The sequence below is a fragment of the Callorhinus ursinus genome, unplaced genomic scaffold, assembly GCF_003265705.2.
Source record: "Callorhinus ursinus isolate GAN/ISIS: 27379988/994484 unplaced genomic scaffold, GSC_fseal_2.0 scaffold15, whole genome shotgun sequence".
Lineage (NCBI taxonomy): Eukaryota > Metazoa > Chordata > Mammalia > Carnivora > Otariidae > Callorhinus > Callorhinus ursinus.
This window is the reverse complement of record NW_027397077.1, coordinates 2,103,432-2,129,618: the sequence shown is the minus strand read 5'-3', so window position 1 is coordinate 2,129,618 and position 26,187 is coordinate 2,103,432. Positions and strand designations below refer to the sequence as shown.

The 26,187-nt window shown below is 49.1% G+C and overlaps 1 protein-coding gene across 3 annotated transcripts in view; it reads right to left on the bottom strand.

The window, feature by feature from the left end:
* UPF1 (UPF1 RNA helicase and ATPase) overlaps window positions 1–19,971 on the bottom strand; it is a 37,152-nt gene extending 17,181 nt beyond the window's left edge. The window contains exons 1-5 of one of the 3 annotated variants that reach the window (XM_025884783.2): window positions 19,480–19,971; window positions 5,534–5,676; window positions 3,805–3,894; window positions 1,384–1,551; window positions 839–1,019 (exon numbers count right to left, since the gene is read on the bottom strand). In XM_025884783.2, coding sequence (XP_025740568.1) covers window positions 839–1,019; window positions 1,384–1,551; window positions 3,805–3,894; window positions 5,534–5,676; window positions 19,480–19,710 — 813 coding nt within the window. In that variant the 5' untranslated portion in view covers window positions 19,711–19,971. The remainder of the gene's footprint in view (window positions 1–838; window positions 1,020–1,383; window positions 1,552–3,804; window positions 3,895–5,533; window positions 5,677–19,479) is intronic. The other 2 variants (XM_025884784.2, XM_073901018.1) reach the window with 2 other exon arrangements.
* Between the last annotated feature and the right edge of the window lie 6,216 nt (window positions 19,972–26,187).

Sequence of the window (26,187 nt, the reverse complement as noted above, 5' to 3'; positions counted from 1 at the left end):
TGCACTCAAAGTGAAAATAAACTCACATTTCAGATTTTGGATGATATGGGCACCTAATTAAAATTTATAGCCCGGGGCACCTGGGTGGCTCAGATGGTTAAGCGTCTGCCTTCGGCTCAGGTCATGATCCCAGGGTCCTGGGATCGAGTCCCGCATCGGGCTCCCTGCTCCTTGGGAGCCTACTTCTCCGCCTCTCTCTCTCTGTCTCTCATGAATAAATAAAATCTTTAAAAAAATAAAATTTATAGCCCGATTACCAAAACTTTATCATAAAAGCTGAACGGCCAGAACCAGAGAAGGGCTTCCTGGAGAACTGGGTCTGTCAGGCAGGGCAGGCACCCCACCACCCAACCTGGAAGGCCCTCCCCTTCACTCATGCAGCTGCCATAGGCCCTGCTTCTCTGACCTTTGTGACCTGGACCCCTTTTCCCCTGGACATTCACCCCTGGCCTGGTGTTACCCTGGCTCAGACACGTCACAAGCCCAACGAGGTCTTACAGCGGCACCCTCACAGTCCTGTCTCCCCAGGCCCGGCTCCTCCTGCCATGTGCACCCTCAGCCGCCTACGGCCAGTTCTGACCCTCCTCCTTCCCACCACCCACCCTCGCCCTTGCCCTCGCCCTCTCCCTCTGCAACAGAAGAAAAATTCCAACAACTGGAGGTGTCCTTTCCTAGAGGCCTGGCAGGAGGTGCCTGTGGGATTCCACCAAAGGGCCATTCCAGGTAGAGACTCTCCCTCGAGTTCCTTCCAGAACCTCCTGTTGTGAAGACACTCCCAGCAGCTCTCCCTGGACAAGAACCGTGCTGAGGCAGATTTGCATTCTCAGCAGGCCCTCACCTTCCAGAGCTCCTCCAGCTTGTTGATCTGCTGGGCGGTGATCTGCCGGGCCCGAAGCTGCTCCTGCTCAGAAGGGATCTTGACCAGCCAAGAGAGGAAGCAACGGTCCTGGATCAGGGGCTGCCACTGGGAGCTGTCCCAGTTGATGTCCTTGAGGCTGCTCTGACTGGCGCAGGGCTGCCTACAGAAACACCAAGGGCAGGGAGAGCCCAGGTGAGGATGATGACCTCCGCCCACAAGGCTTTCCTTTCATCCCCAAGTGACGTTCCCTACATTTTACTATGTGATCATATTACCTTTAAATTGTTAGTAATACATTGCCTCTCCCCATGCACTTGAGCTCTGAACTCTTAAAACTCCTAACACTGTTTTTACAGAATTCTTTTTATGATTTAACCAGAACACACCCCAAAAGAGTTACTCAGCATTCCCAGTTCTCTAACTAGCCCCAGCCCCCAAATATCCTCACACCTCTCTAATCGGCAGAACCGGTCCGCTGGGGCTAAATGCGCCGCCCCCGCTGAATGGGGGGCGTCCGCCCTCACCTGCACAGCAGCACCACTACTGAGTCGGCCTTGGCAGGGATGAAGCCGAGGAGGAAGACATTTCGGCAGCCACAGTTGTAACACTCCAGAACTGTCTCCCCCAGGGGCCCATCCTTGTGCAGAGTCACCTCTTTGCATTTTGCCCTCACGAGGTGATTTACAATGTGGCTGAAACCAGGAAATGATAAATAGTTAACACCCAAAGTTTGGCTTTTCACCACTTCCAATTTTCGAGCCCCCCGTTAAAAGTTCCGGTACCGTTCACAGTCCATTAGCAGGGGCGGTCACACCTCATCCATCTGGCGTCCCGGGGGACCAGCCCGCCCCTGAACTGGCTCCCCACTGAGCGCAAAAATCAATCTGACTTGAACAGCCTTTAAGGAAAACGTTCCTAACACGTTTCACATAGTTCTTGCTTCTTTCTTTTAGTTCCTGCTTTCTGAAATCCTACGGACAGGGCCTGAATGAACCTATGGCGAGGCAGACGGCCTGCCCCTTCCACGGCTCCTCTCCACTTGCTGAGGCTCCTCGGCTGCTGCCCCTGCTTTCGAAGTCACCTCTCCGGGCCCCTGTGCCTGTTTCCAGGAGCAACAGCCCCTCCTAATCTGCTGCAGGCCAGGAAACTTGATAACCAACCGTATTAGAAACCTGAGGACAGTAAAAAATATTGAGCAGCGGGGCTCAGGGCTACTTTCAGGAAGCGGAGGGCTGGTTCTGAACTGTCTGAAACCCCACTGTCTCCGCTCTTTCCTTACTGCCGCGTGGCCAGGACTCTGCTATCCCTCCCATTTCCAGGACACAGCTCACTTACACCCAGGGCTTGCAAACGCTGCCCCAAGACAAGCCAGCCTTGCGTGGGGTCCACAGGTGGTGCCTGGCTCTGCCTCAGGATCTCCCAGCTACCTGCAGCCTTACTGCGACTCTGTCAGACTCCGAGCACGCCTGCCAGGCATCCAGCCTGCCTGGCTGCCGCCCTCCCTGACCTCAGGGAAACCCCTTCTGTTGCAAGCTTCGGCTCAGACGCCACATTCTAACCCTCTCTGGCCCATTCTAACCCATGAGGCCAGTCAGATTATCTAACCAGCTGTCACCACTCTCTGCACCCACAAAGCACCCACTCTTCTGAAGCTGTCACAACTGGGCATTTTACCAGACTCTGACTTCCTCTTGTCTTTCCTACACCCACCTCACCCCATTATACTGGAAGCTCCCTGAAGGCAAGTGGCTGCCCCATCATTTTTACCATCTGGCCTCATACAAACACTCGGTGCTGGCTGATGGGAGTCTGTTTTCTCTTAGAAGCCTTTCACTCACTTCCCTGATCTTGGCTCTGCTGACCGGAAGCTGGGGTTGCCAGCTAAGAAGTTTTATTTAATTGCTTTTCCTGCAGGAGAGGAACTAATGCAAACATAGCAATGCTGAAATTACACAGAACATTCTGAAAATGGGACATGAATCTGGTTACCCTGAAGATGCTTTCCCTTTCAAATCTTTAGAATTAAACATCAGCCCACTTTCTTGCCTCACCCAGAATCCCACAGTTCGCACTGCTAACTTTTAAGATGACACGAGATCTGACCACTGTATCCTCAGGCAGCACGAGATGGTGAGGCCTGGCCTGCAGCTGTGGAAGACACCGGAAGGGTGGGGGCTCTGTGCAATTAAACCTGCCTATGGGGTTTTGTCACTGTATGTCTCCAAAACACGAGCCCCAGGAAGATGCTGCTTTCTCGCTGGCGGCCTGGAGCCCTGTCCCACAAGACCCTGCTCTGCTTCTCCATGACAGTGTCATGAGCTGTCACATACCACGGCAGCTCTGGAAGAGCCACCAGGACTGGATCCTCCCCTGGAATCCAAGCACCAGCACAAAACTGGTCTCACCCCAAACACAAAACACAAAACAAGAGACCCAGATCACAGCTGCTGCTGATCAACAGCAGGAAGGGAAGCCCAGAGACGACGGTCAAGTGAACTTAATTTAATCCGATGATTCAGGATCTGGCCCGTATTAGCCTCAGGACTGCTCCGATGAGCTAAGGCCAGAGGGAGCCTTCTCAGGAAGCGGCTCCCATGGATGCCCATTACTGTCTTGGGAACATCCTCCTCAGGCACCCAGTAATGAAGATGAACGGGCATGCCAGGAGCTCATCTTGCAGAAAAATATAAATAAAAACTGGGAACGAGAATTAAGCCAACCCTACTTGCATAATAAAAAGAACCACAGAGAATAAATCAAGGGTAAATACATTAAGGCATTCACACACCACCATCTGTTTCAAGTTAAACCAGTCACAGAGGAGGGAAAAAACCAGGTTTGTTAGCGTGATTTTACATTGTGCTTTTGCTTCAACATTTCCATAATTTACACACAAATCTGAGCACAGCACTGATTAAAGACACACGCACGGTCTGGTTATCTACCTGCCGGAAGTGTTCCCACGCCCGTTACAGAACCACTTCTTGCTGGTGTTACAGTAAACCACGCAAGCAGGATCGTGTATTCCGCAGTAACTAAAAAAGTCAAAACATCAACAGTTAAAGCTGGAAGGTCTCTCTCTGGTTTTAATTTGGCAGGATGTAAAATTCTTTCCTCTTACAACATTTTTAAATTTTTCATTAAACACATACTCAAACCCAATGATCCCACTAGCAAAATCCCATCAGTTAAACTGCAGAGGCTTCCTGACCCTGCAAATGCAGGGAAAGGGCACAGGGTGCTGTGGGGGTTCCCGAGAGAGGCCCCGGGCAACAGCAAAGCGCCTGCCAGGTGGGGGATGAGAGCTGTGGAAGGTACCAGGGGAACCCAACAACAGAGGTCTGATGCCCCAAAGCAACCCCTAGCCACCCCACTTTGGCCTTAAGTTTCAGAAACCGTGACTTATCAGCAAGGAAATCAGCATCCCTGGCTCTGGGCACACAGAGTCAAGCTGTGACCACGGCGCGTTCACAAGGCGCTCCACTCTCCGGCAGAGGGCGCCATGCTCACAGGAACGCTCGGGAGCTCGGACCCAGCAGCAGAGGGTCTCTGGGTGCGGGTACAGAGCTCAAGCTTGCAAGGAGCACCTCAAGAGAGCCCCCAGCCTCATTCTTCTGAAAATCAACACATCAAAAACAAAACCCGGCTCACCACAGAGTTCTGAATGTGTATGAAGCCAAGCCTCAGTCTCAAACTAGAATGTGCTCCAGACAAGAACCTTCCCCCAATAACCCCACACCATGGGGACAGCTGGGCAGGTGAGGGGGTGTGCAAACATTAAGCACCTGCAGCTTTACTAGAACCACTTCCCCAGCAAATGTGTAGGTAACAGAAACACTAACACATCACTAACACATATGTAAAAAAAATTTTAAACAAGTGAGAAAAAAGCCAAAATAAAAGTTAAAAACAGAAAGCCAAAATAAAGTTTTTTGTTTTTTGTTTTTTTTTTAAAGGGTCTCCCCACAGAGCAGGGAAAGGAGCAGCACTCTGTCCTGTGGTGGGCACAGACTTCAGAGGGGCAGTGTGCCTGGGAGGCCGGCAAGAGAATGTCATGGCCCAGGCCCAAAGTGGCCCTGACTGGCCAGGTGCCCTGAACAAGATCAAGTCATCTCTTTTGGTTTCAATTTCCTTGTGTACGTGTAACAGAAAAGTAAGAAGTCCAATCTTAAGGGTCCAAATACAAAGGATGGGTCCTGCTCTAGATGAGAATTCCAAATTTGGTCAAAAGCAGTTCTATCCACTGACTATTCAATTCCAATTTTTCGGGAATTTTGAACATATCAGAGAAGCAAATATTTTAAAGTATCCTACAATCATCTCTTTGTAAAAGAAATCTTAGCTGCTGTTTACCCTCTGAACCCAAGTCCTCACCAAATGTGAGTTCGTTTCGAATAAGTGAGTGGGACAGGTACCGGGAACCACCAGAACCTGAGAGAAGGCAGAGAAGGGGAGGCTCTCCCCTATCCTCTGGGTGAATCAGGGGTATCAGAGGGGGCTGATCCCACCCTCCTGCCCAGTAACAAGGACCACGTATACACTGGCCTGGAGAACCTAATTTTGTAATACCACGTCACAGTCCATCATCTTAGATGGGCTTCTAAAGCCAGCAAACCCACTCAAGAATGCAAGAGCTCTGGGAGGTGAGTCTGCACCTCCGCCATCAGCACTTACCTGCAGGCATGCACAGGGAGATCCTTCGTGTAATAGGTATCTTCTTCATCTTCTTCAAAGTTCAACTCAGCCAACAACTGGCTGGTCTTGGCCACGCTGTCATCCACGGCCCCATTCTGCAGAATGCCCTCTGGTCCACCAACCTACAGCAGAATAGCACCATTACCATGCAAGGCTGCAGCTCTCGGGCCTTAGATGAGGCACATCGGTTCTCCCCAAACAAGCAGCCACGGCAACCTTCCCATGAAGCGCTGGCCTGCTCTCTACTTCGAGAGTTCAGCTTCTTCTGATTGGACTTTTCACACTCTCCACCTCCCTCTTAAACCTACCTGGCCAAAAAGAGGGCGCTGGTGGTGTAGGTCATCCACCCTGCCTCCTGCATATCCAGGTCCAACCCCACCTGGTCACGGAGCCATGACCAAACCAGGATGCTGAAGAAGACGCTTCGTTCCCAGGACGGGGGGCCACAAGGAGCAAGATGACTTTTTACAAAGCAGTTGCAATCCCCTCTGGGGACAGCTGCACAGTGTCGGGCCAGAGGGCCTGGAATCCCACCAGAGTGAAGGTTCCTGCCAAAGCCTAAGCCAAAAGTAAAGGCTGTGTCCACTGGAAATGTGAGCGAGCAGTTCCCTCGTTAGTCAACATACTTCCTTCACTGCCAGTTTCCCTCTCTAGAAGGCAGCCCTTCTTCATTCTGAATTAGAAGTTCAATGTTTAGGATAACCTTCTGAACTCAGGCTATAACCTTACTACATGTATTACCTTTTACATGTTACAACAGCAAAAATATACAAACAGGCAACTTTAACAACAGCCATGAATTTCACAGGCACTTCTGAGCTCACATGTCCATTCAGAGGCGCACGGATTCAGCTCGCCAGAGAGTAACAGGCATTCCTAAAGCCATCCCCAGGAACCTCGGGTGGCAGTCAACAGTCCTTGTCATCTCCCTCCTCCTGTGCAGATGACACATCTCCCACATGAGGCTCGGTCAGGCAGCAAGGGCCTGGAGTGGTGATGAGGGCAGGGAGGAATGACAGGAGCCCCAGGGCAGGCACCAGGTTTCTCTGAACTGTGAGAGAGCATCAGACACTGACTCCCCCCCCCAAAGAGCCCCTGCCACCTAGAGCCATGCCACGTGGGGCCAGCTCAGGCCAGTGCAGCTCAAGCCAGCAGTGCCCACAGGACCCTTCCCTCTCCACTGCTCCAGCCAAATCACCTTTAAGATTCTAAAGACAGCAGTTCAGGGACTCCTGCGTGTCTCAGTGGGTTGAGCCTCGGATTCTTGGTTTCAGCTCAGGTCATGATCTCAAGGTTGTGGGATTGAGCTTTACCCCCCACCCCCTGCCTACTCAGCTTGGGATTCTTTTCCTCTTCCTCTCCCTCCCCCTCTGCCCCTCCCCTGCAAACGAACTGCGCTCTAATAAATACTTTTTTTTTTTTTAAAGATTTTATTTATTTGACAGAGAGAGACACAGCAAGAGCAGGAACACAAGCAGGGGGAGTGGGAGAGGGAGAAACAGACTTCCCACAGAGCAGGGAGCCCGATGTGGGACTTGATCCCAGGACCCTGGGATCATGACCTGAGCCAAAGGCAGACGCTTAATGACCGAGCCACCCAGGCGTCCTAAGTAAATAAAATCTTAAAGAAAAAAAAAGGGGGGTCGCCTGGGTGGCTCAGATGGTCATGATCTCAGGGTCCTGGGATCGAGCCCTGCATCGGGCTCCCTGCTTGGAGGGGAGCCTGCTTCCCCCTCTCCCTCTACTGTTCCCCCTGCTTGTGCTCTCTCGCTCTCTCCCCGTCAAATAAATAAATAAAATCTTAAAAAAAAAAAAAAAAAGACAGCAGTTCACTTGGGGGGGGAGGCAGGAATTGTGGGTGCATTGCCCCCTAGGGGACATTCTGGAAATTGCAGTGGTGAATTTGGGTTGTAAAGTAGGGGGTCAGCCCAGACCAGAACACCATTTCACAGCTTCTGCCACTACTTTAACATACTTTTTTCATGTAGGCAACAACCAACTTAAATGCAAGAAAACTGTGCTTTGTTTGGGGGGGGAAGTTCCCCCCCCCAAGAAAAATCAAAATCAACTTTTGGATTTTAATGCAAAGATGGTGCTATAACATAATTACAAGCACTTCTTTATGAATCCCTGATCTCTTTTTAAAACTGTGGTAAAATATACACAATATAAAATGTACCATTGTAACCATTTTTAAGTGTACAGCTCAGTGGCATTAAGCACATTCATGTTATTTTGCAACAATCACCACCACCCATCTCTAGCACTTTTTCATATTCCCAAACTGAAACTCTGTCCCCATTAAACACCAACTCCTCATTCCCCTCCCCTAGCCCCTGTCACCCACTGTTCTACTTTCTGTCTCTGTGAATCTAACTACCCTAGAGACACCATAAAAATAGTCTCATAGTATTTGTCTTTTTGTGACTGGCTTATTTCACATAGCATAATGTCCTCAAGGTTCATCCATGCTGTAGTGGATGTCAGAATTTTTTTTTCTTTAAGATTTTATTTATTTGACAGAGAGAGAGAGCGCGAGAGCAGGAACACAAGCAGGGGGAGTGGGGGAGGGAGAAGCAGGCTTCCCACAGAGCAGGGAGCCCGATGCGGGGCTCAATCCCAGGACCCCGGGATCATGACCTGAGCAGAAGGCAGATGCTTAACGACTGAGCCACCCAGGTGGGCCAGAATTTCCTTTTTGAAGGCTGGGGGCACCTGGGTGGCTCTGTCAGTTAAGCATCTGACTCTCAACTTCAGCTCAGGTCATGATCTCAGGGTTGTGAGATCAAGCCCCACATTGGGCTCCGAGCTGGGGGTGCAGCCTGCCTGAGATTCTCTCTCTCTCCCTTTCCATCTACCCCCCGGACGCCGCACATACACGCTGTCTCAAAACAAAACAAAACAAAACAAAAACTCCTTTTTTAAGGCTGAATAACATTTCACTGTATAGATACACATTTTGTTTAGCCATTTATTCTTCAGTGGGCACCTGGGTTTCTTCCACCTTTTGGCTTCTGTGAACATGGTATACAAATACCAAGTCCCCACTTTCCATTCTTTTGGGGATATGCCCAGAAGCGGGCTTTGCTACATCTTATGGTAATTCTATGTTTAACTTTTTTAAGAAACTGCCATAGGATTTTCCACAGAGGCTACACCATTCTCCATCCCCACCCACGGTGTACAAGGATTCCAACTTCTCCACAGTCTCATAGATACTCATAATCATTTTTGTATGTTTTTAAATAGCCATTCTAATGAATGCGACCTGATACCTCATTGTGGTTCTGACCTGCATTTCTCTGATAGCTAATGAAACCGAGCATCTCTTCATGTGTTTGTTGGCCCCTTGTTTATCTTCTTTGGAAAAATGTCTATTGAAGTCCTTTGCCCATTTTTAATTGACTGTTAGATTTTTTGAGTTGTGCTCTGAAATTCTGATAGTTGACTATCACTTTAAAAAAGTCACCTCTCTGGGGGCGCCTGGGTGGCTCAGTCGTTAAGCATCTGCCTTCGGCTCAGGTCATGATCCCAGGGTCCTGGTATTGAGCCCCACATCGGGCTCCCTGCTGAGCAGGGAGCCTGCTTCTCCCTCTCCTGTGCTCCCCCTGCTTGTGTTCCTGCTCTCGCTGTGTCTCTCTCTCTGTCAGATAAATAAATCTTAAAAAAAAAAAAAGTCCCCTCTCTGTTTTACAACGCTTCTCCTGACACCACTCCTGGTGTGACTGTGCCCAGGCACACACACGATGGTTTCCTGAAAGTGTGTAGCCAAGTTAGGGCACCTGGATTTCACCTTACAGCAGCAAAGGAAGTATACATATCACACTACAGAAGGCAGCGATTAGAAATTGACATCTGTGACCCCTTAAACTCAATAAACTGGTTTCTCAAGTATTTGAGGTAACAAAGTTTTTAAGAATAATATGAAACTCCAACTTCTTTTTACTTGATCTGAAACTATTCTTTCCACAGATCTGGTACCCTGAGCTTAGATAAATGGGTATTGACACCTTTTATGACTTAACTTTGATCAGCTTTCATCTTTCCAGAGAGAAATGTGCTACTTTTCCAACCTAATCTAAGCAGAAAAAACACCTTAAAACCCAGGATCACCAGAGGGCTAAGAAGGTAGTCCAGTAGGAATCAGCTCGCGGGCCCCCACCCCCCAAGCTCAGAACGGTACTTACATTTTTGAATGGTGGGATTCTCAATTTTCCTTCTTGTCCCACAAAGTCTAGAATATTTACTATTTAGTCCTTTAAGAAAATGTTTACAGATTCCTCGCCTAGAACAACCCGTAAAAATTTTTTTATCAGGTTGCATAAGCTTTTACGTATAAATAAATGCCCTTGGTGATATCTGAATCTTTACTTTCCTGAAATATCAAAATTAGTACACAGAGTAATATAGAAAAGTACACACCACCCAGCTGCCCTCTTTCAACCCATTCCTGCCTCATCTGGGCCTCAGATCCCACAGTTTACCTCCCATCACCAGGGGGAGGCTTGAACCAGCAGAGGACACATCCTGACCAGCCATGTGGGGACGCTCCCTGCACCACACTTACTCCTTCAGGTTAATAAGGGCAGGAAATTTAGGTCTGCTCTCAGAACTCTTGGGAGACAGTATGATACAGATACAAGATCAGGTAGACTCTCCGCACCTCCCACCTAAAGCTGGGGAGGCTGGAGAGAAGAGTCCAGATTTCCCAAGGCCCAGTAGCCCCCTAGCCTCCTGGTTGGGAAATGTGTACATGCACCCTCCCTACACCCCCACTCCAACTCCCAGCTCCCACTCAGCCCCACTCCTGCCCAGCTATGATCTGGCCACAACACAAACTGACTTCTATAGCTGGGTTGTTAGTTTCTCCCTCTACTCTCTGGAAAGTTTTAAGATAAACATTAACTTCAAAAATACATTTGACCTCAGAAACCATAATTAAATTAGTTAAAAACAAAGCTCTAGAGAGTGCCCGGCACAGAGAAGGTCCACAAACCGTGCCAGGTGACATGACGGGAGGACTGAAGGGTCCTTGTCCTTGGCCAGTACAGGACTGAGGTCCTCTGAGGTTATCAACCTCTCACTTCCAGCCAGGACCCCTGGCGCCTGCTAGGCTGAGGGGCAGGACACCCCCCCTACCCGGGAATATAGAGCCCACCCCCAGGCACATCACTGGGGAAATGATTCCCTCTTCACCTCTGCTCTGAGTACTATTTGAAATACATCTATGAGCTGCTGAGCTGATCAAGCCCTGCAGACATTCTCTGCCCAGGGAGAGTTTCATACAACTGACTACAGAACTCAGACTGTGCACATCAGAGTAGCAGGAAGAGAGGTCATTTCAGACCCACAGAGGAAAAGCATGTAAATTCAAAAATTACTCCTAAATGTGCTGGTAAGAACTTTCAGACCACAGATTTTTACTCCAAACCTCATAAGCACTGTACCACTCAGGAAGAAATGGACCTTTCACAGTCCCTCAGTCCCTGAGTCTGCCAGTGCCCCAGGGCCTTTGCACTCACTGTCCCCTCGCTTCTGCACAGCTGGCTCTTGGTCCTTTGGGTCTCAGTGCACAGGGCATCTCCCAGGGAGGCCTCCCCTGGCCCCATCTGTGGGGCCCCATAGCAGGAGTCCCTGCTATCATCCCAGCACTTAGAAATGAGCCCACACCCCAGGAGGTCCTCATAGTGTAGGCTAGATCTTCACATCCAAAAACATAAAGACTGGAATGTAAAATAACTCATTAAGTATTCTTTTATCCCAAGGTTTAAATAAAAAGAGTGGGAAATCACCTTTCCCTCAGTGTGGCCCGCGGCAGAGGGGAGTGGCAGAGCCTCTGAGCCTCACCTCAGGAAAAGGCTAACAGAAGTTCTGGCCTCCCCCTAAGCTTCTGAGAAAGTTTCAAAACTACAGAGGGTGAACAACTCACACATCTGTCACCTGTATCCACCAGCCCCTCACATTTTGCCATGCTTGCTCTCCCCCTTTGCGCACACACACGTTTATTTTCCCGATCCATTTCAGAGCCATGGGCCCCAAGACAAGCACTTTCTCCACATAATCACAAGCCTCCCGCTCAGGAAAAATACTGATGAAACTGACAGAATACTGCTATCTAATAAGCACAGTCACAATCCCTCAACATCCTAATAATGTCTTATAGTTTTTTACATTCAAGACCTATATAACACGTTACTTGTGATGTCTCTTTAGCCTTCTTCAATTCATTAGTTTTAACCACATGTAATGGCTGAGATTCAACCATTTCTGACCTACAAAGATGATGTCACATGGTCCCACTCAAGAGAGCGGTCCCCAGGTTCTGGATGAAAAGGATCTTCAGGGATACCTGGGTGGCTCAGTCAGTTAAGCATCTGCCTTCAGCTCAGGTTATGATCCTAGGGTCCTGGGCTCAAGCCCCATGTCAGGCTCCCTGCTGAGCTGGCAGCCTGCTTCTCTCTCTCCCTTTGCCCCTCTCCCTGCTTATGTTCAGTCTGACAAATAAACAAATCTTTAAGGAAAAAAAAAAAAAGAAAGAAAGAAAAGGATCTTCACCGGCCTCTCCCTTTACAGTGGACCCTTTTTCTGATCAGCATGCTGAGTCCAGCCCTATGATTCCATTTCAATGCTCAAAGTATCCCTGACGTGTCCAAAGCATCCCCAGCTCGTCCTGGGCTGTCCCTGCCTGCCCAGTCCTGGGATCACCACTCTCAAAGGAGCCCACTCCACACCTGCAGAGAGAAGCCAGGGTGTGACGGCTTTTCTCTCCAAAAACATAAAAGCTGGAATGTGACGGGGGGCTCAATCCAAAAACCAGGATACATCACAGGACAATGACCTAGACTAAACCCCAGCTCAGGGGCATGAAAGGAAGAGGGAGGGGCTGCCCTGGAGAGCAGGACCAGGAGACAAGACAATCACATTAACGCTGGACCTCACAGGGGACCAGACCAAGCCAAGACATTTTCTGACGAGTGAAGAATCTGATTGTGGAGAAAGAGAAGCCCCACGGATTAGACGATCCCAAAAAACTGTTGGTGCTGTTCATGTGACAACAGCAGTACTATGACAGAAAGATGCCTTTTGTTTCTAGAAATGCATACTAAACATGGTAAGTCAAAATGACTGGGTATCACTAACTCATATGGCTCAACCTCAGAAGGAAGGGTGAAAATGACAAGTTGGATTTGCTTTAGAACTCTTCGGCAATGAAAAGAAAGGGGGAGAAGAAAATCTTCACAACTGCTGAATTGAGGAGATGGATGGTCAGGGTTTGTTTTATTTACCGAGAATTCATAACCAACATTTTTACACAATACGGATGGACGAAGTGGCCTCCTGGGATCTGGGTTAACTCTGTGGAGCCATGCACTCAAAAAGAGTAATGGAAAACAAGCACAGCTCTGACCAAACACCTTCCAATCCAGGATAAGGAGAGCCACCTCCCCAGATTCACTGGCAGCTGAGTTCTGCAAGGAGCTAAGCAGACAAGAAGGTGCCGTCCTCAGTTGTGACAAATGGCTGCCCACCAAGTTCAGCAAGCAGCCTATGTCTAGAAGCCATCCTGGCAACAGTCTGCAGGGATCCTAAGAAGCCTGGCTTGGCTCGGTAGTCCAGCTCACAAGGTGCTACCAGACCAACATATATATAAATGGCACAACGACCCATGGGGTCCCAGGACCCAGCATCCTGGTGTTTATCAAAGGAAGTAGGGTTCTGCTCTCAAGGAAAGCTCCTCTGGCAAGAAGAGTTCAAAGCCCCCGAGAACATGACCCTGAGACTTGGAAAGAAACATCGAACACTCAGCCAGACTCACTGCCCTTTTGCACCTTCCAGGCCACACTCTGTTCTGGGTCCCACTGAGCAGAGCAAGGTGTCATGACCCTTCTCTGTGGTCAGGACTATCACACACCACTGAAAGACCACACTGCCACCCTGCCAGGGCGACAACCCCAACTGCCCCTCAGCTGAGAGCCACTGCAGAAGCATCTGCCCCCTCCAGCCTCCGTGCATGCTACTCTGCTGGGGCCTCTTGCCCTTCCTCTTAGGGCAGGGCCTCCAAAGGCTCTGCTAACCAGCACCACCCCCACCCATACCTCCCATCAGAGGGGAGCCCTGCCTCACCCTTGGGGGATCATTGGCCCTGATGAAAACCACGGACAGGAACGCATGTCTGCTCCAGCCATAATTCCTCTGAGGACTCAGGGCCAACAGGGTATCCAGTGCAGTGAACACATCCCAGGAGGAGTGGCCACTCTGGCCGCCTGGTACTGTGGCAGCTCACACACTCATGGGTACACACACGCACTAGTGCGCACAGGCACATGTCTGAGCACCATGCACTCTGCCTGAACTCCCCTCTGGCCTCGTCCACACTCTGCCAGGTCTACCTGCCATCTAAGGGCCATTCCTCTCAACTGAGGTCACGGCACCCTCCAGCAGCTCCATGAGGCTCCAGGATCCAGTCCGAGCCCCGTGGCATGGCATACCAGCCTGTGCCTACATCCACTCTCCCTCTACCCCAAGCCAAGTGTAGTGTCCCATGCCCACCCCTCTGCCTAGCAAACATGCCTTCCTGAACAACTCGAGGACCACTACTCACAAAGGCTTTCCCTGTGCAGGACAAACCACTCCCTCTTCTGGGCCCTCATAATCCCTAAGGTCAACTGCAGTTTGGGCAGCACCTGTCATTTCTAACAAAACAGTTACAGATGGTAAAGGATTCACTTTGACCCCCAGCGCTCAGAGAGCACAGCAAGGCAAGGAAGCAGGAATTGCTGAGAGGGCCAAGAGCCAAGGACCAGGCCGAAGAGGTTGGCCTGACAGCCTGTACAGTGGGGACAAAAGGAAACATGAACAGATATATGAGGGCTCCCAGGCTCACCCTGAAGGCAGTGTGGCCAGGCCTCAGTTCCTGACTCTGAACTCAAGTGGAGGGCCCAGCACAAGGGTGGTGAATCTCCCCAACATGTGACCGGGAGTAGCTGAGCATGGGGTCACTCCATTTCCCTACATTAGAGCTGCTGAAGAGACACTACAAAGATTAACAGGAGCAAAAATGAAGGAGAAGGAAACAAAAAGAAGAGTGAAGGAGAATCAAAGACAATGAACAACTGTGGGACGATCGAACAACTCCCCAAATTTACTATGAAACACTGAATTGCACACATACAAACAAGAGACTCTACAGTATGTGATCATACCTCAATAAAGCTATTAGAAGAAATGCCTCCTTTTCTTTCGTTGTGAGAGCTGGAAAGAGAACTTTTTTAGTTAATACTGATATTGTACTAGTGTTAACTTTGCCCCCAATCATACTGAATCTGGGTTAAGAAATTAGGGTAAATAAGGTAAGAAGTCATTTCACTTATGTGACCGACACATAAACCCTTTCTCTCCCCTGATTGCCCAGAGAGTCCTAACCATTTGGAAACAAACCCACGAAATCCAATAAGAGGAAAGTGCCGGACAAACACTTGCCAGAGCTCCTGCAAGGTTACCAGCGTCTTATCGCCAATTTTCTCAAGGTGTGCTTATATCACAGCTGAACTGAGTGTTCACAAAACCAGATGGAAAAAGTCCCACTCAAATTTTAAATTCACCACTTTCCAGAACCCCTGGACTGTATCGAACCCGTTCCTCCTCTTCATAAGCTACAGGCCAGTAAGCAGAAGATGATCTGTTTACCTGGCTGATCATGAATATGTCAGGACAGACTTCCATGATGAATTCTGAAGGCAGCCAGGACTATGGTTTTGAAGACTAGGTAGCAACTCTTTAGCCAAGTATCTTACTACTAAATAGGAAAAAGAAGCCCAAGTGTATGTACACAAGACTACAACTGATGGGGCCACCAGGCTGGCTCAGTTGGTAGAATAAGCAACTCTTCATCTCAGGGACATGAGTTGAAGCCCCACGCTGGATATGGAGCCTACTTAAAAAAGACTACAGGGCGCCTGGGTGGCTCAGTTGGTTAAGCAACTGCCTTCGGCTCAGGTCATGATCCTGGTCGAGTCCCGCATCCGGCTCCCTGCTCAGCAGGGAGTCTGCTTCTCCCTCTGACCCTATCCCCTCTCATGTGCTCTCTCTCTCTCAATCTCTCTCTCAAATAAATAAATAAAATCTTTAAAAAAAAAAAAAAAAGACTACACCTGATGCGGAGCCTCTGTTTATCTGTTTACCTGTCATGGCCACTGGCATTGTTTCCAGTCTGGGGCTCTCATGAATGAAGCAGCTATAAACGCTCAGAACAGCCTCACGTGGGGAAAACCGCCTTTGTTTCTCTGCTGGGCCACAGTAGTGGGTGTGAACCATTCCACCCAGCAAGGTATGAAAGTTCCAAGTGGTTTTCCATCCAGCCTTTTAAAAAATTTGAGCCACTCTTGAGTGGGCAGTGATATCTGTGTGGTCTTTCTTTTAAGTTTCACTAGGGTATAACTGACATACAATAAACAGTGCAGGTTTAAAGTGTACAATTTTACAAACTGACATACATCAATATATGTAAACACCCACAATCAAGATAATGAATACATCCATCACCAAGTCTCCTTATGCCCTTTGTCATCTCTTCCTTTTTTTCCTTCCTCCCCCAACCACTGATCTGCTTTCTATTACTATTAGTTAGCTAGCACTTTCTAGAACTTTATATGAACAGAATCACAGAGTATATACTCTTTTTTTGTCAGAGTGCTTCTTTTACTCAGCGTAATTATTCTGAGATGCATCCATATCATTGTGTGTATCAACAGTTCATTCCTTTTTTTTTTTTTTAAGCCGGGTAGTGTTCCCAACTTAGATTTTTACCATAGTTCCCATATTTGAAGAAAACATGACAATAGCGACCATCAAAAGGAAATATTCAACTAGGCAGGCCAGAAGGTTTGTTAACACCAGCTATTATGCAAAGCGCTTCTGAAATTACCTTTCCCTGCCCTTTGAGGGGTGGGGGAATGGCCCAGGAAAGATTCAGATAAGCAAAAGAAAATGGTCCCTTGTAGCTTAAGGACATTTGGCAGGACTATGTCAGCACTTTTCATCCCAGGATCTCAAGGGCTTTAAGAAATACCAGTTTTATTTCATATATAAGAAAACAAATGTTACTTGAACTGACTCAGAGCTCAGCAGGAGTCACCCTTGCCTGCCATTCTCCTACTCTGGCAGGTACACATATTCTGCCTCTAAACAAACTTTCAGGTAAAACCAACTGAACAAAACTGGTATCAAATGTGGTTGCACGTCCGGAAACAGTGTGGCAGCTCCTGGAAGGGCTACACACAGAGCTCCCACACAACCCAGCAATCTCACCTACAGCCACACAGAAACTTGCACACGGATGTTCACAGCAGCATTGTTTATAACAGCTACAAGTGGAAACAACCCAAACATCCACCAACAGACAAGTGGATAAACAAATTGTGGTCTGTCTGTACTGTGAAATATTATTCAGTCACAGAAAGAAAAGGGAGTAGATACATGTTACAACATGGTTGAACCTTGAAAACATGCTCAGTGAAAGAAGCCAGACACAGAAGACCACACATGGTCATTTATATCAAATGTCCACAGTAGATTAACCTGAGACATTAAGATTAGTGGTTGCCTGGGGTTGGAGAAAGCAGAACCAACAGGCTAAGAGGTGTGGGGTTTCTTTTTAGGGTGAGGAAACTGTCCAAAAATTGATTATGGAGAAGGCTGCACACCTGTGAATATACTAAGAGGTACTGAACTGTACACTCTAAATGGGCAAACCGTACGGTCTATGAATTCTATCTCAAGAAAGCTGTGAAACAGGGGTGGCTGCACAGCATTTGATAAGTCACAGCCACTCACCCAATAAGATAAAATCAAAAGGCATTCAAAATGGGTTTTTTGAGTCTTTCTGAAAGCCCCATCATACAGTTAGCTACAGAGCCAACTCCTAAGGACAAATAAGAAAAACCCCAAATGCTGTAGGCAGCCAAAGCCACCACCTGGTCCAGGAGATAATCAACTTTTTTCTACTTCCCAATTCTATTCAGACTTTCCTGCCCCCAAATTCAGGGCCTTCTCTTGCGATACAAAGGATATTACTCCCAATTCCCAAACACAAAACTTAGGCTACAGGTGAGTGGGTCATCAGAGTTAATTAAAGGCAAGGAAGGACAGACCCTTTTGATGTCATCAGAACTCAAGTGAGCTCAACTGCAACATCTACCTTTGGTGGAGAGTTTTAAGGCTCTTATTTTATACAGCTCAGTGTCCAGGTGCAGAAAAATAGATTATTTCAACTTAAAGAGAAGGACACACCCTGCAATTAATTGCAAACGGAATGTAAGGAACAAAACTAGAAGTCAGAGCTGCTGTATTATACTACAGTTTAAAAAGAATTTGCAATAAAACAATCACCTTTCCCAATCCTGAGCTGCCATGAATCATGACACACTGCTCAACTGAGAAATCTTTCTCCTCAGCCTTCTGGACACACTGGACACAAGTTATAGACAGCACTTATCTAATCCATCTGAACATAAGTCCAGATTTCATCTATGTTCAAAAGTAACAAAAATAAAACTCCTTATACCCCCTTTTTACAGCTGTGGAAACAGAGAAGTCTACAGAGTATGGGAAACTACAGGTGTTAATATGAGCCTCCAACAGCTCATTCATTTCTCCAGGCAAACTCTTCCAGTCTCTACCTTCCTCCACCATATGTACACCAAACTGAAAAAACATACATACTTGTGCACCTGTTCTCCCTGATGCTCCGCCCATCAGGCGTCTATTTTTAAGGAATCTGGGGTTAGAATGAGTCAAATGTTTTCTGCTTCTATTAGGGGCTAAAAGAAAATCCAAGTGGGTGGTCTACCCACGGGAGTGACTCAATCAACTAGAATGCAAGCCCTCCTCCCCCAAGGACAGAGTCTGAGCTCACTCTGGCTGAGATGGGGTGGCTCCCCCAGCCCTGACAGTGGGTCCTCATGCCAAGGGACCCCTGTGACAAGGGATCCCAGCCCAAGACCCCAGCCAGTCCTCTCTGCCACTTCAGGGCAGGGACCTAGGTTCAAGAAGTGTGAGCGTGACACTTCCCATAACACAACCCAAACTTAAAATACCTAAGTAGCTTTCCCTAAACATTCACATCATTGAAAACAAAATTTTCCAACGTGGCAGTACCACTTATGTAAAACCCGCTATCACTGCCCCGCTTGAGGAACAAACTCAAACCTAACTTTTCCAAGGCAGGGCTGTGGAATTACATAACACGTCGGTTTCAGCAACAGGCAATGTAAGGAGGAAAAACAAAACGCAACCTGACTCTTGAATAATCTTGTAACAGCCAGCGAGTATGGGATTCTCCCCTGGAGGCAAAAATTCCGTTTCTGCTCCGGGAGCTTCGACCCTCCCCTCTCCAGCGTCCCAGGGCCCGGGGAAACTTGAACCCGCGGCTCAGTAGGCATGATTAGGGGGGCGGGGGGGGGGGGCAGGGGGGGCAGGGATCGGCCAGAGGGGGTACGGGGACAGATCACCACCCCGCGAGCTGGCTTGAGCAGGACACGGACCCAGCAGGAGGGAAACTCGGAGACAGGTCACCCCCGACCTGGCTAGGCACGGACCGAGAGCAGGTCACCTCGGACACGCCCGGAAGGGACTTCGGGCAGGTGACCTAAGACGCGGCCTGAGATAGATTCTGAGCAAATCACACAGACCCAACTAGAGCCGGACTCGAAAAAGGTCTCCCCGGGCCCGGCTGGAGACCGAGAACCGAGGCAGGTTACTCCGGACCCGGCCGGAATTGCGGGACCCGGGGAAGGTCAGCCCGGGCCGGGCCTGAGTGGGGAACCAGGGACAGGTTACTCCGAACCCGGCCAGAGTGCGGGACCCGGGGCAGGTTCCCAGGCGCCGAGGCCCGGCCCGGGCTTCCGGCGCCGCCATGTGCCGCTCACCTGCGCGTCCAGCTGTCCGGCCGCAGAGCCCGCGCCCGCGCCGACCGGGCCGCCCGCGCCACCTCCTCCGGGGCCGCCGGGGCCCCCCGGGGGCGTCTGCGTCTGGCTGGGGAGGGTGAAGTCGGTGAACTCGAACTCCGAGCCCTGTGTGTCGGCGCCGAGCAGCTCGGCTTCCTCGGTGTCCAGGAAGGTGAGCGTCTGGGAACTGGGCCCGTACGCCTCCACGCTCATGGTGCCGCCGAGTAGGGCCCTCAGGCCGGCTCCGCGCCGCACTCGAGCCCGCCGCCGCGCTGAGGCCTAGGCCGCAGGCCTCGGGCCGCCGCCGCCGCCGCGCCCACGCTCCTGAACCGGACTGAAACGCCCGCCGCGGCGCGAGCCGGGCCAAGAGCCACGCGTGCCGAGCCGCCGCCGCTGCCACTGAGCCCCTCAGCGCCGCTGCTCCCCTCGGAGCCGCCCGCCGCTCGCAGCCCCCGGCAGGAACCGCCGCCGCCGCCGTGCGCGTGCGCGAGCCCGACGCCGGCGCAGGTGCGCGTGCGCGAGCCCGACCCCGGCGCAGGCGCGCGCGCTCCTCGCGGACGCCTCCAACCGCGCCCGGACGCCCGCAGCCGAGCGGGCCGGTGGAACACTCAGCGCGCACGCGCGGGAGGCGGGGGTTTTAACCGCCGTCGCGGCGGCTGCACGAGGACGTGGTCCCGCCCCAACCGCTGCCCAGTGGCGCCCGGCGGCGTGACCGAGATGGTTGCTTCCGTGGGGGTGGCGAGAGTGCCTCAGGTTAATTGAGCACTATCTGGTTGCTTTACAAAGGTGGTCTCGGAACAACCAGTTGAGAAAGCTGGGCAGGGACGATGTACCTCCATCTCTGGGAGAAGCTCCCTGGGCCTCAATTTCCCCATCTGTAAAATGGGGTTGCCTGGCACAGAACGGGTGCTCCGTATTAATTGGTTGAATAAAGGAATGGGGACAGTCCTTAGCACGGAGTTTGGCACAGGGCAATGGTGATGGCTGCTGCTTTGGACGATAATCATAACAATAATGTTAATTATTAATAATTTCATTAGCTATAATAACGATATATTGTAATTATTAATTACACTAATTATAATCACATAATTTTTAATCTTATTCAGAGGCAGTATATAGCAAAGTGATTGGGAGCACTTGCTCTGGGGTGAAATCCAGACCTGGACACCTGCCAGCTGTGTGACTTTGCACACGTGACTTCACCTCTCAGGGCCTAGAGTTTCCTCTCCTGGGAGAGGGAAATACCATCCATTAAGATGGGATGAAGAGGGGCGCCTGGCTGGCTCAGTGGGTGGAGCCTCTCACTGGATCTCCAGGTTGTGAGTTCGAGCCCCATGTTGGGTGTAGAGATTGCTTTAAAAAATAATATAAAAAAAATGAGATGAAGAATACATGAATTACTATTCACTCCCTTAAGTATTTATAAAGGAAAATTCCACATGGACAGAGGTTGGCTTTGTTCACAGCACAGTCTTTCCCAAGGGGAGAATAATGCCCCCACGCACTAAGTGCTCAGTAAACGTTTGTTCAAGTTCAGCTACTGGTTTATGAACTTAACTCCAAGCCTCAGCTTCCTTTTTTATTTTTTATTTTTATTTTTATTTTTTTTTAGATTTTATTTATTTATTTGACAGAGAGAGACATAGCGAGAGAGGGAACACAAGCAGGGGGAGTGGGAGAGGGAGAAGCAGGCTTCCCCGTGGAGCAGGGAGCCCAATGTGTGGCTCGATCCCAGGACCCTGGGATCACGACCTGAGCTGAAGGCAGACGCTTAACGACTGAGCCACCCAGGCGCCCCTCAGCTTCCTTTTTTATATAGCAACTCAGAGAACCTCCCCACCTCCACTTCCCTTTTTGTCACAATATTCTGGGGCCCTATAAATACTTGAAGTTCACAGGGCTCCTGGTTTGCACGGCTACACTAAAAGTTCCTGATCCTGCATGGTTCCTCATTTTCCAATATTCCTGTCACTACATTGATAAGAGTTTCCTTTTTCTTTCTTTACATCTTTTCTGGCCTCCTACCATGCATTAAAATGTGGGAATATAGAAATTAAATAATTAGGTCCCCAGGAAGACACAGTTTAAGAGGAAATTCCAACAAACCAATAGATGGTTTCAATAAAACACAAAGCGCTCTTTGGAAAATATTCAACTGAACTGATAGAAGCATTTAAAACCAATCTAGTAACACCTATCAGAGTTTTAAACACCTCCTCCTCCTCTCCTTTGACCTAGCCATTCCACTTCTAAGGAGTTCCTCCTTATTTTCTACGTACAGTCACATTTGCAAAATGCCATTTTGGATGATACACTAAAACATTATCTATTTAACACAAAAAAAGTTGGTAATGGAATTGTGGGGAGAAAAGACACAGGCACATAGAAAATAAACAGCAACATGGCAGAAATAAGTCCCTATTCGTAATTACTTAAATGTAAATAGATTAAACTCTTCACTTACAAGGCAGAGATTGTCAGATGGATTAAAAAAAAAATGATCCGACTAGGGGTGCCTGAGTGGCTCAGTCGCTTAAGTGTCTGCCTTTGGCTCAGGTCATGATCTCAGGGTCCCTGCTTCTCCCTTTCCCTCTGCCCCTCCCCCTGCTCATGCTCTCTCTCTCTCTTTCTCTCTCTCTCTCTCAAATAAAATCTTTTTAAAAAATGATCCAGCTGGGGCACCTGGGTGGCTCAGTCGTTAAGCGTCTGCCTTCGGCTCAGGTCATGATCCCAGGGTCCTGGGATGGAGTCCCACATCAGGCTCCCTGCTCCGCGGGAAGCCTGCTTCTCCCTCTCCCACTCCCCCTGCTTGTGTTCCTCTCTCACTGTGTCTCTCTCTGTCAAATAAATAAAATCTTAACAAAAAAAAAAATGATCCACAAGAGACCCAGTTTAGACTCAAAAACACAAATAGGTTGGAAGTAGAGGGATAGAAAGAGATAGTCCATGCAAACAACAACAAAAAGAGAGCTGGATTGGCTATATTAATATCAGATAAAATAAACGTTAAGACAAAAATTATTACTCAAGACAAAGAACATTATATAATGACAAAAGTTTCAATCTATTAAGAAGATACAATAATTATTGGGATGTCTGGGTGGCTCAGTCGTTAAGTGCCTGCCTTCGGCTCAGGTCATGATCCCAGGGTCCTGGGATCCAGCCCCGCATCGGGCTCCCTGCTCGGCGGGAAGCCTGCTTCTCCCTCTCCCACTCACTCTGCTTGTGTTCCCTCTCTTGCTGTGTCTCTCTCTGTCAAATAAATAAAATCTTTAAAAAAAAAAAAAAAGGAAGATACAATGATTATAAACGTGCATGCACCTAACAACAAAGTCCCAAAATACATGAGGCAAAATGGGATAAAACTGAAAGAAGAAATCAACAATTTAATAGTAACTATGGTTTACAATAGAGAAAAGAAGTCAAAGACTTGCTTCCAGACTGGAATGTTAGAGTGGATTGTCATTTAAGACCACCCCCAGAGGGTCCAGAGGACACAATTTTTCTCTGTGACTAGGAGAAGTGAATTTGTGGGCATGGGGGTTGGGGGGAGCCCCAGCATCCTTAAGGTGAGCTCTCTGATCACTCATCTCTGTAGGCCAGAACTTATAGTGGCAACAGTGGCCACTGAATTGGGAAACCTAAATGTAATGAGAGTAATTGGACTCTGGGGAGGTAGGGGCCCAGTGGTGGCCCTCAACCACCAAAGGCAAGGTAGGTGTGGTTACGATAATGGACAGCAGGGTCAAAGGAGCACTCAGAATAGTCTGACCCACAGAATAGTCTGTGGTTTGGGCTAGTTGATCAGGGTACCCCCAGAAGTGAAATAGATGGGAAGCTTACTAAACCCTTATTTGTTCTATTTGTTCTATATGAACAGAAGAGTTCTAGATCAAGTGAACGAAAGTCTAACTTGAATCATAAAAACAGAGAGTCACAGCCCCTCAATCAACTTCTGGAGTTGAGCCAGTTCACAAACCCAAGTCCCTCGAATAAAGGGGAGGCCAGGTCACCTTGAGGAAAGACCCCAGTATACTACTGAAAATTTATACTATTAATCTTTCTCTCAGCCTCCCCCGCTCCCCGGGACCTATGGCTGGCCCTTTACCAGGGTGCCTGTGCGTTGGGGAAAAGGCAATAATCAGACCTCTCAGGGATTACTGGACACTGGCTCTAAACTGACACTAATTCCAGGAGACCCAAAACATCACTGTTGTCCACCAGTCAGAGTAGGGCCTTCTGGAGATGAGATATGGGTCCAGTGGGTCCCCAACCCCATCCTGTGGTTATTTCCCCAGTTCTGGAATGCACAATTGGAATAGATACACCTGGCAGAATCTTCCTATCGGTTCCCTGACCTGTGGAGTAAGGGCTATTATGGGAGCGAGGGGCATAGCAAAGGGAAAGCCACTAGAACTGCCTCTACCTAATAAAATGGTACACCAAAGCAATACTCTTGGGATTCCAGAGATTAGTGCTACGATTCTCACTCCATTCCCATTCAACGCTCCTATGTGGCTTGTGCAGAGGACAGATGGAGCTGGGAGCATGACGGTGGATTATTGCAAGCGTAACCAGGTGGTAACTCCAATTGCAGCTGTTCAACCAATGTGGTTCCATTGCTTAAGAAAATGAACACACCCCCTGGTACCTGGTGTGCAGCTCTTGGGCAGGCAGATGTCTTTTTCTCTAATCCTGTACCTAAGGGCCGCCAGAAGTTGTTTGCTTTCAGCTGGCAAAGCCAGCAATACAGCTTCATGGTCCTATCTCAGGGGTATATCCACTCTCCAGCCTTATGTCCTAATTTAAGTATCAGGAATCTTGACCATCTTTCCCTTCCAGGAGATACTGCTCAAGGCCTTTACATCGATAACATTCTGTCGACTGAGCCTAGCGAGGAAAGAGAAAATCCTCTAGACTTATTGGCAAGACATTCTCTTATCAAAAGATGGGAAGTAAATCTGACAAAATTTCAGGGACCATCCAGGTCAGTGAAATTTCTAGACATCCAGCGGTGTGGGGAACTGTTGAGATAGCCCTTCTAAGGTAAAGGATAAGTTGTCGCATCCGGCGCCTACCACAACCAAACAAGAAGCATAGTGCCTAGTGGGCCTCTTTGTATTTGGAGGCGACAGATTCCTCATTTGGGTGTGCTCCTCTGGCCTTTTTACTGGGTGCCTCAAAAAACTTAGTTTTAAGGAAGGGAGGGTGGCCAGGACAAGAGAAGGCTCTGCAACTGACCCAGCCTGCCTTGCAAGTCGTTCTGCCACTTGAGCCACGAGATCCAGCAGTTACGATGGTGCTCAAAGTGGCCATGGCTGATAGGGATGCTGTAAGAGAATCACGGCGCAGGCCCTTAGGATTTTGGAGCAAGACCCTGCCCTCCTGTGCAGATAACTACCCTCCTCTTGTGAAACAGCTCTAGGCCTTAGTAATGACTGAATACTGCCCCATGGGCCATGAAGGTACCATGTGACCTGAGCTACCCACCATGAACTTGATATTGTCTGACACATCAACCCAGAAAGGTGGGAAGGCACAGCAGCACTCCACCATCAAAGGGAAGTGGTGTATATACCAGATCTGGACCAAGCAGATCCCAAAGTCACAGGTAAGCCCCATGAAGAAGTGGCCCAAATGCCCGTGGTCCCCACCTGTGCTCTGCTGCCTTATTTCTCCTGTTTCTGTATCTATGGTCCTGTGGAGTTCATTATGATGGGCTCACAGAGGAAACGATCTTAGGCCGGCATTATCCAATACGTAGGCACCACCTAAAGGGGACAGCTGCAACACTAGCATCCGTCTGGGACATCCGGGAAGGGCAACGGTGAAGGGAAGTCTTCCCAGCGGGCAACGCCTCAAGCAATACGCTTAGTTGTTCATTTTGCTTGGAAGGAGAACTGGCCAAACATGCAACTTTATACTGATTTATGGGCTGTTGCGGATGGTTTGTTTGGATGGTCAGAGAATTGGAAGGAAGACGATTGGAAAATTCATGACAAAGAAATCTGGGAAAGAGGTATGTGGAATAGACCTCATGGAATGGGGGGAGGTGTGAAGATATTTATGTCCCGAGTGAATGCTTACCAAAGAGTGACCTCAGCAGAGGAGGATTTTCATAGTCAAGTGATAGGATAACCTGTTCCATGGATTCCAGGCAGCCTCTTTGCCCTGCCACCCCCACCATTGCCCAGTGGGCTCATGAACCATGAGGCCATGTGGCAGGAACGGAGGTTATGCATGGGCTCAGCAATATGGACTTCCATTCACCAATGCCAGTCTGGCTGTGTCCACAGCTGACTGCCCAATCAGCCAGTAGCAGAGACCAACACTGAGCCCCCAATATGGCCCCATTCCCTGAGGTGATCAGCCAGCCACCTAGTGGTAGGTTGATTACAATGGTTCCATTTTGGGAAGGATCCGCCATCATGGTGTTCCACACAGCGTTCCTCCCTACCAAGGAACTCGTTTCCCCTGTAAATAAAATGCAGTGATGGACCCATTCATGTGGAATTCACTGGTTTTCTCATGGTCCCCGCTGCCTTGAAGCTGCTGGTTTGGTAGAGCAGTCGAATAGCCATTTGAAGACTCAGGTACAGCCCCGGCAAGGTGGCACTGCATTGCAGGGCTGGGGCACGATTCTCCAGGAGGCTGTGTGTACTCCAAATCAGCATCCAATATATGGTG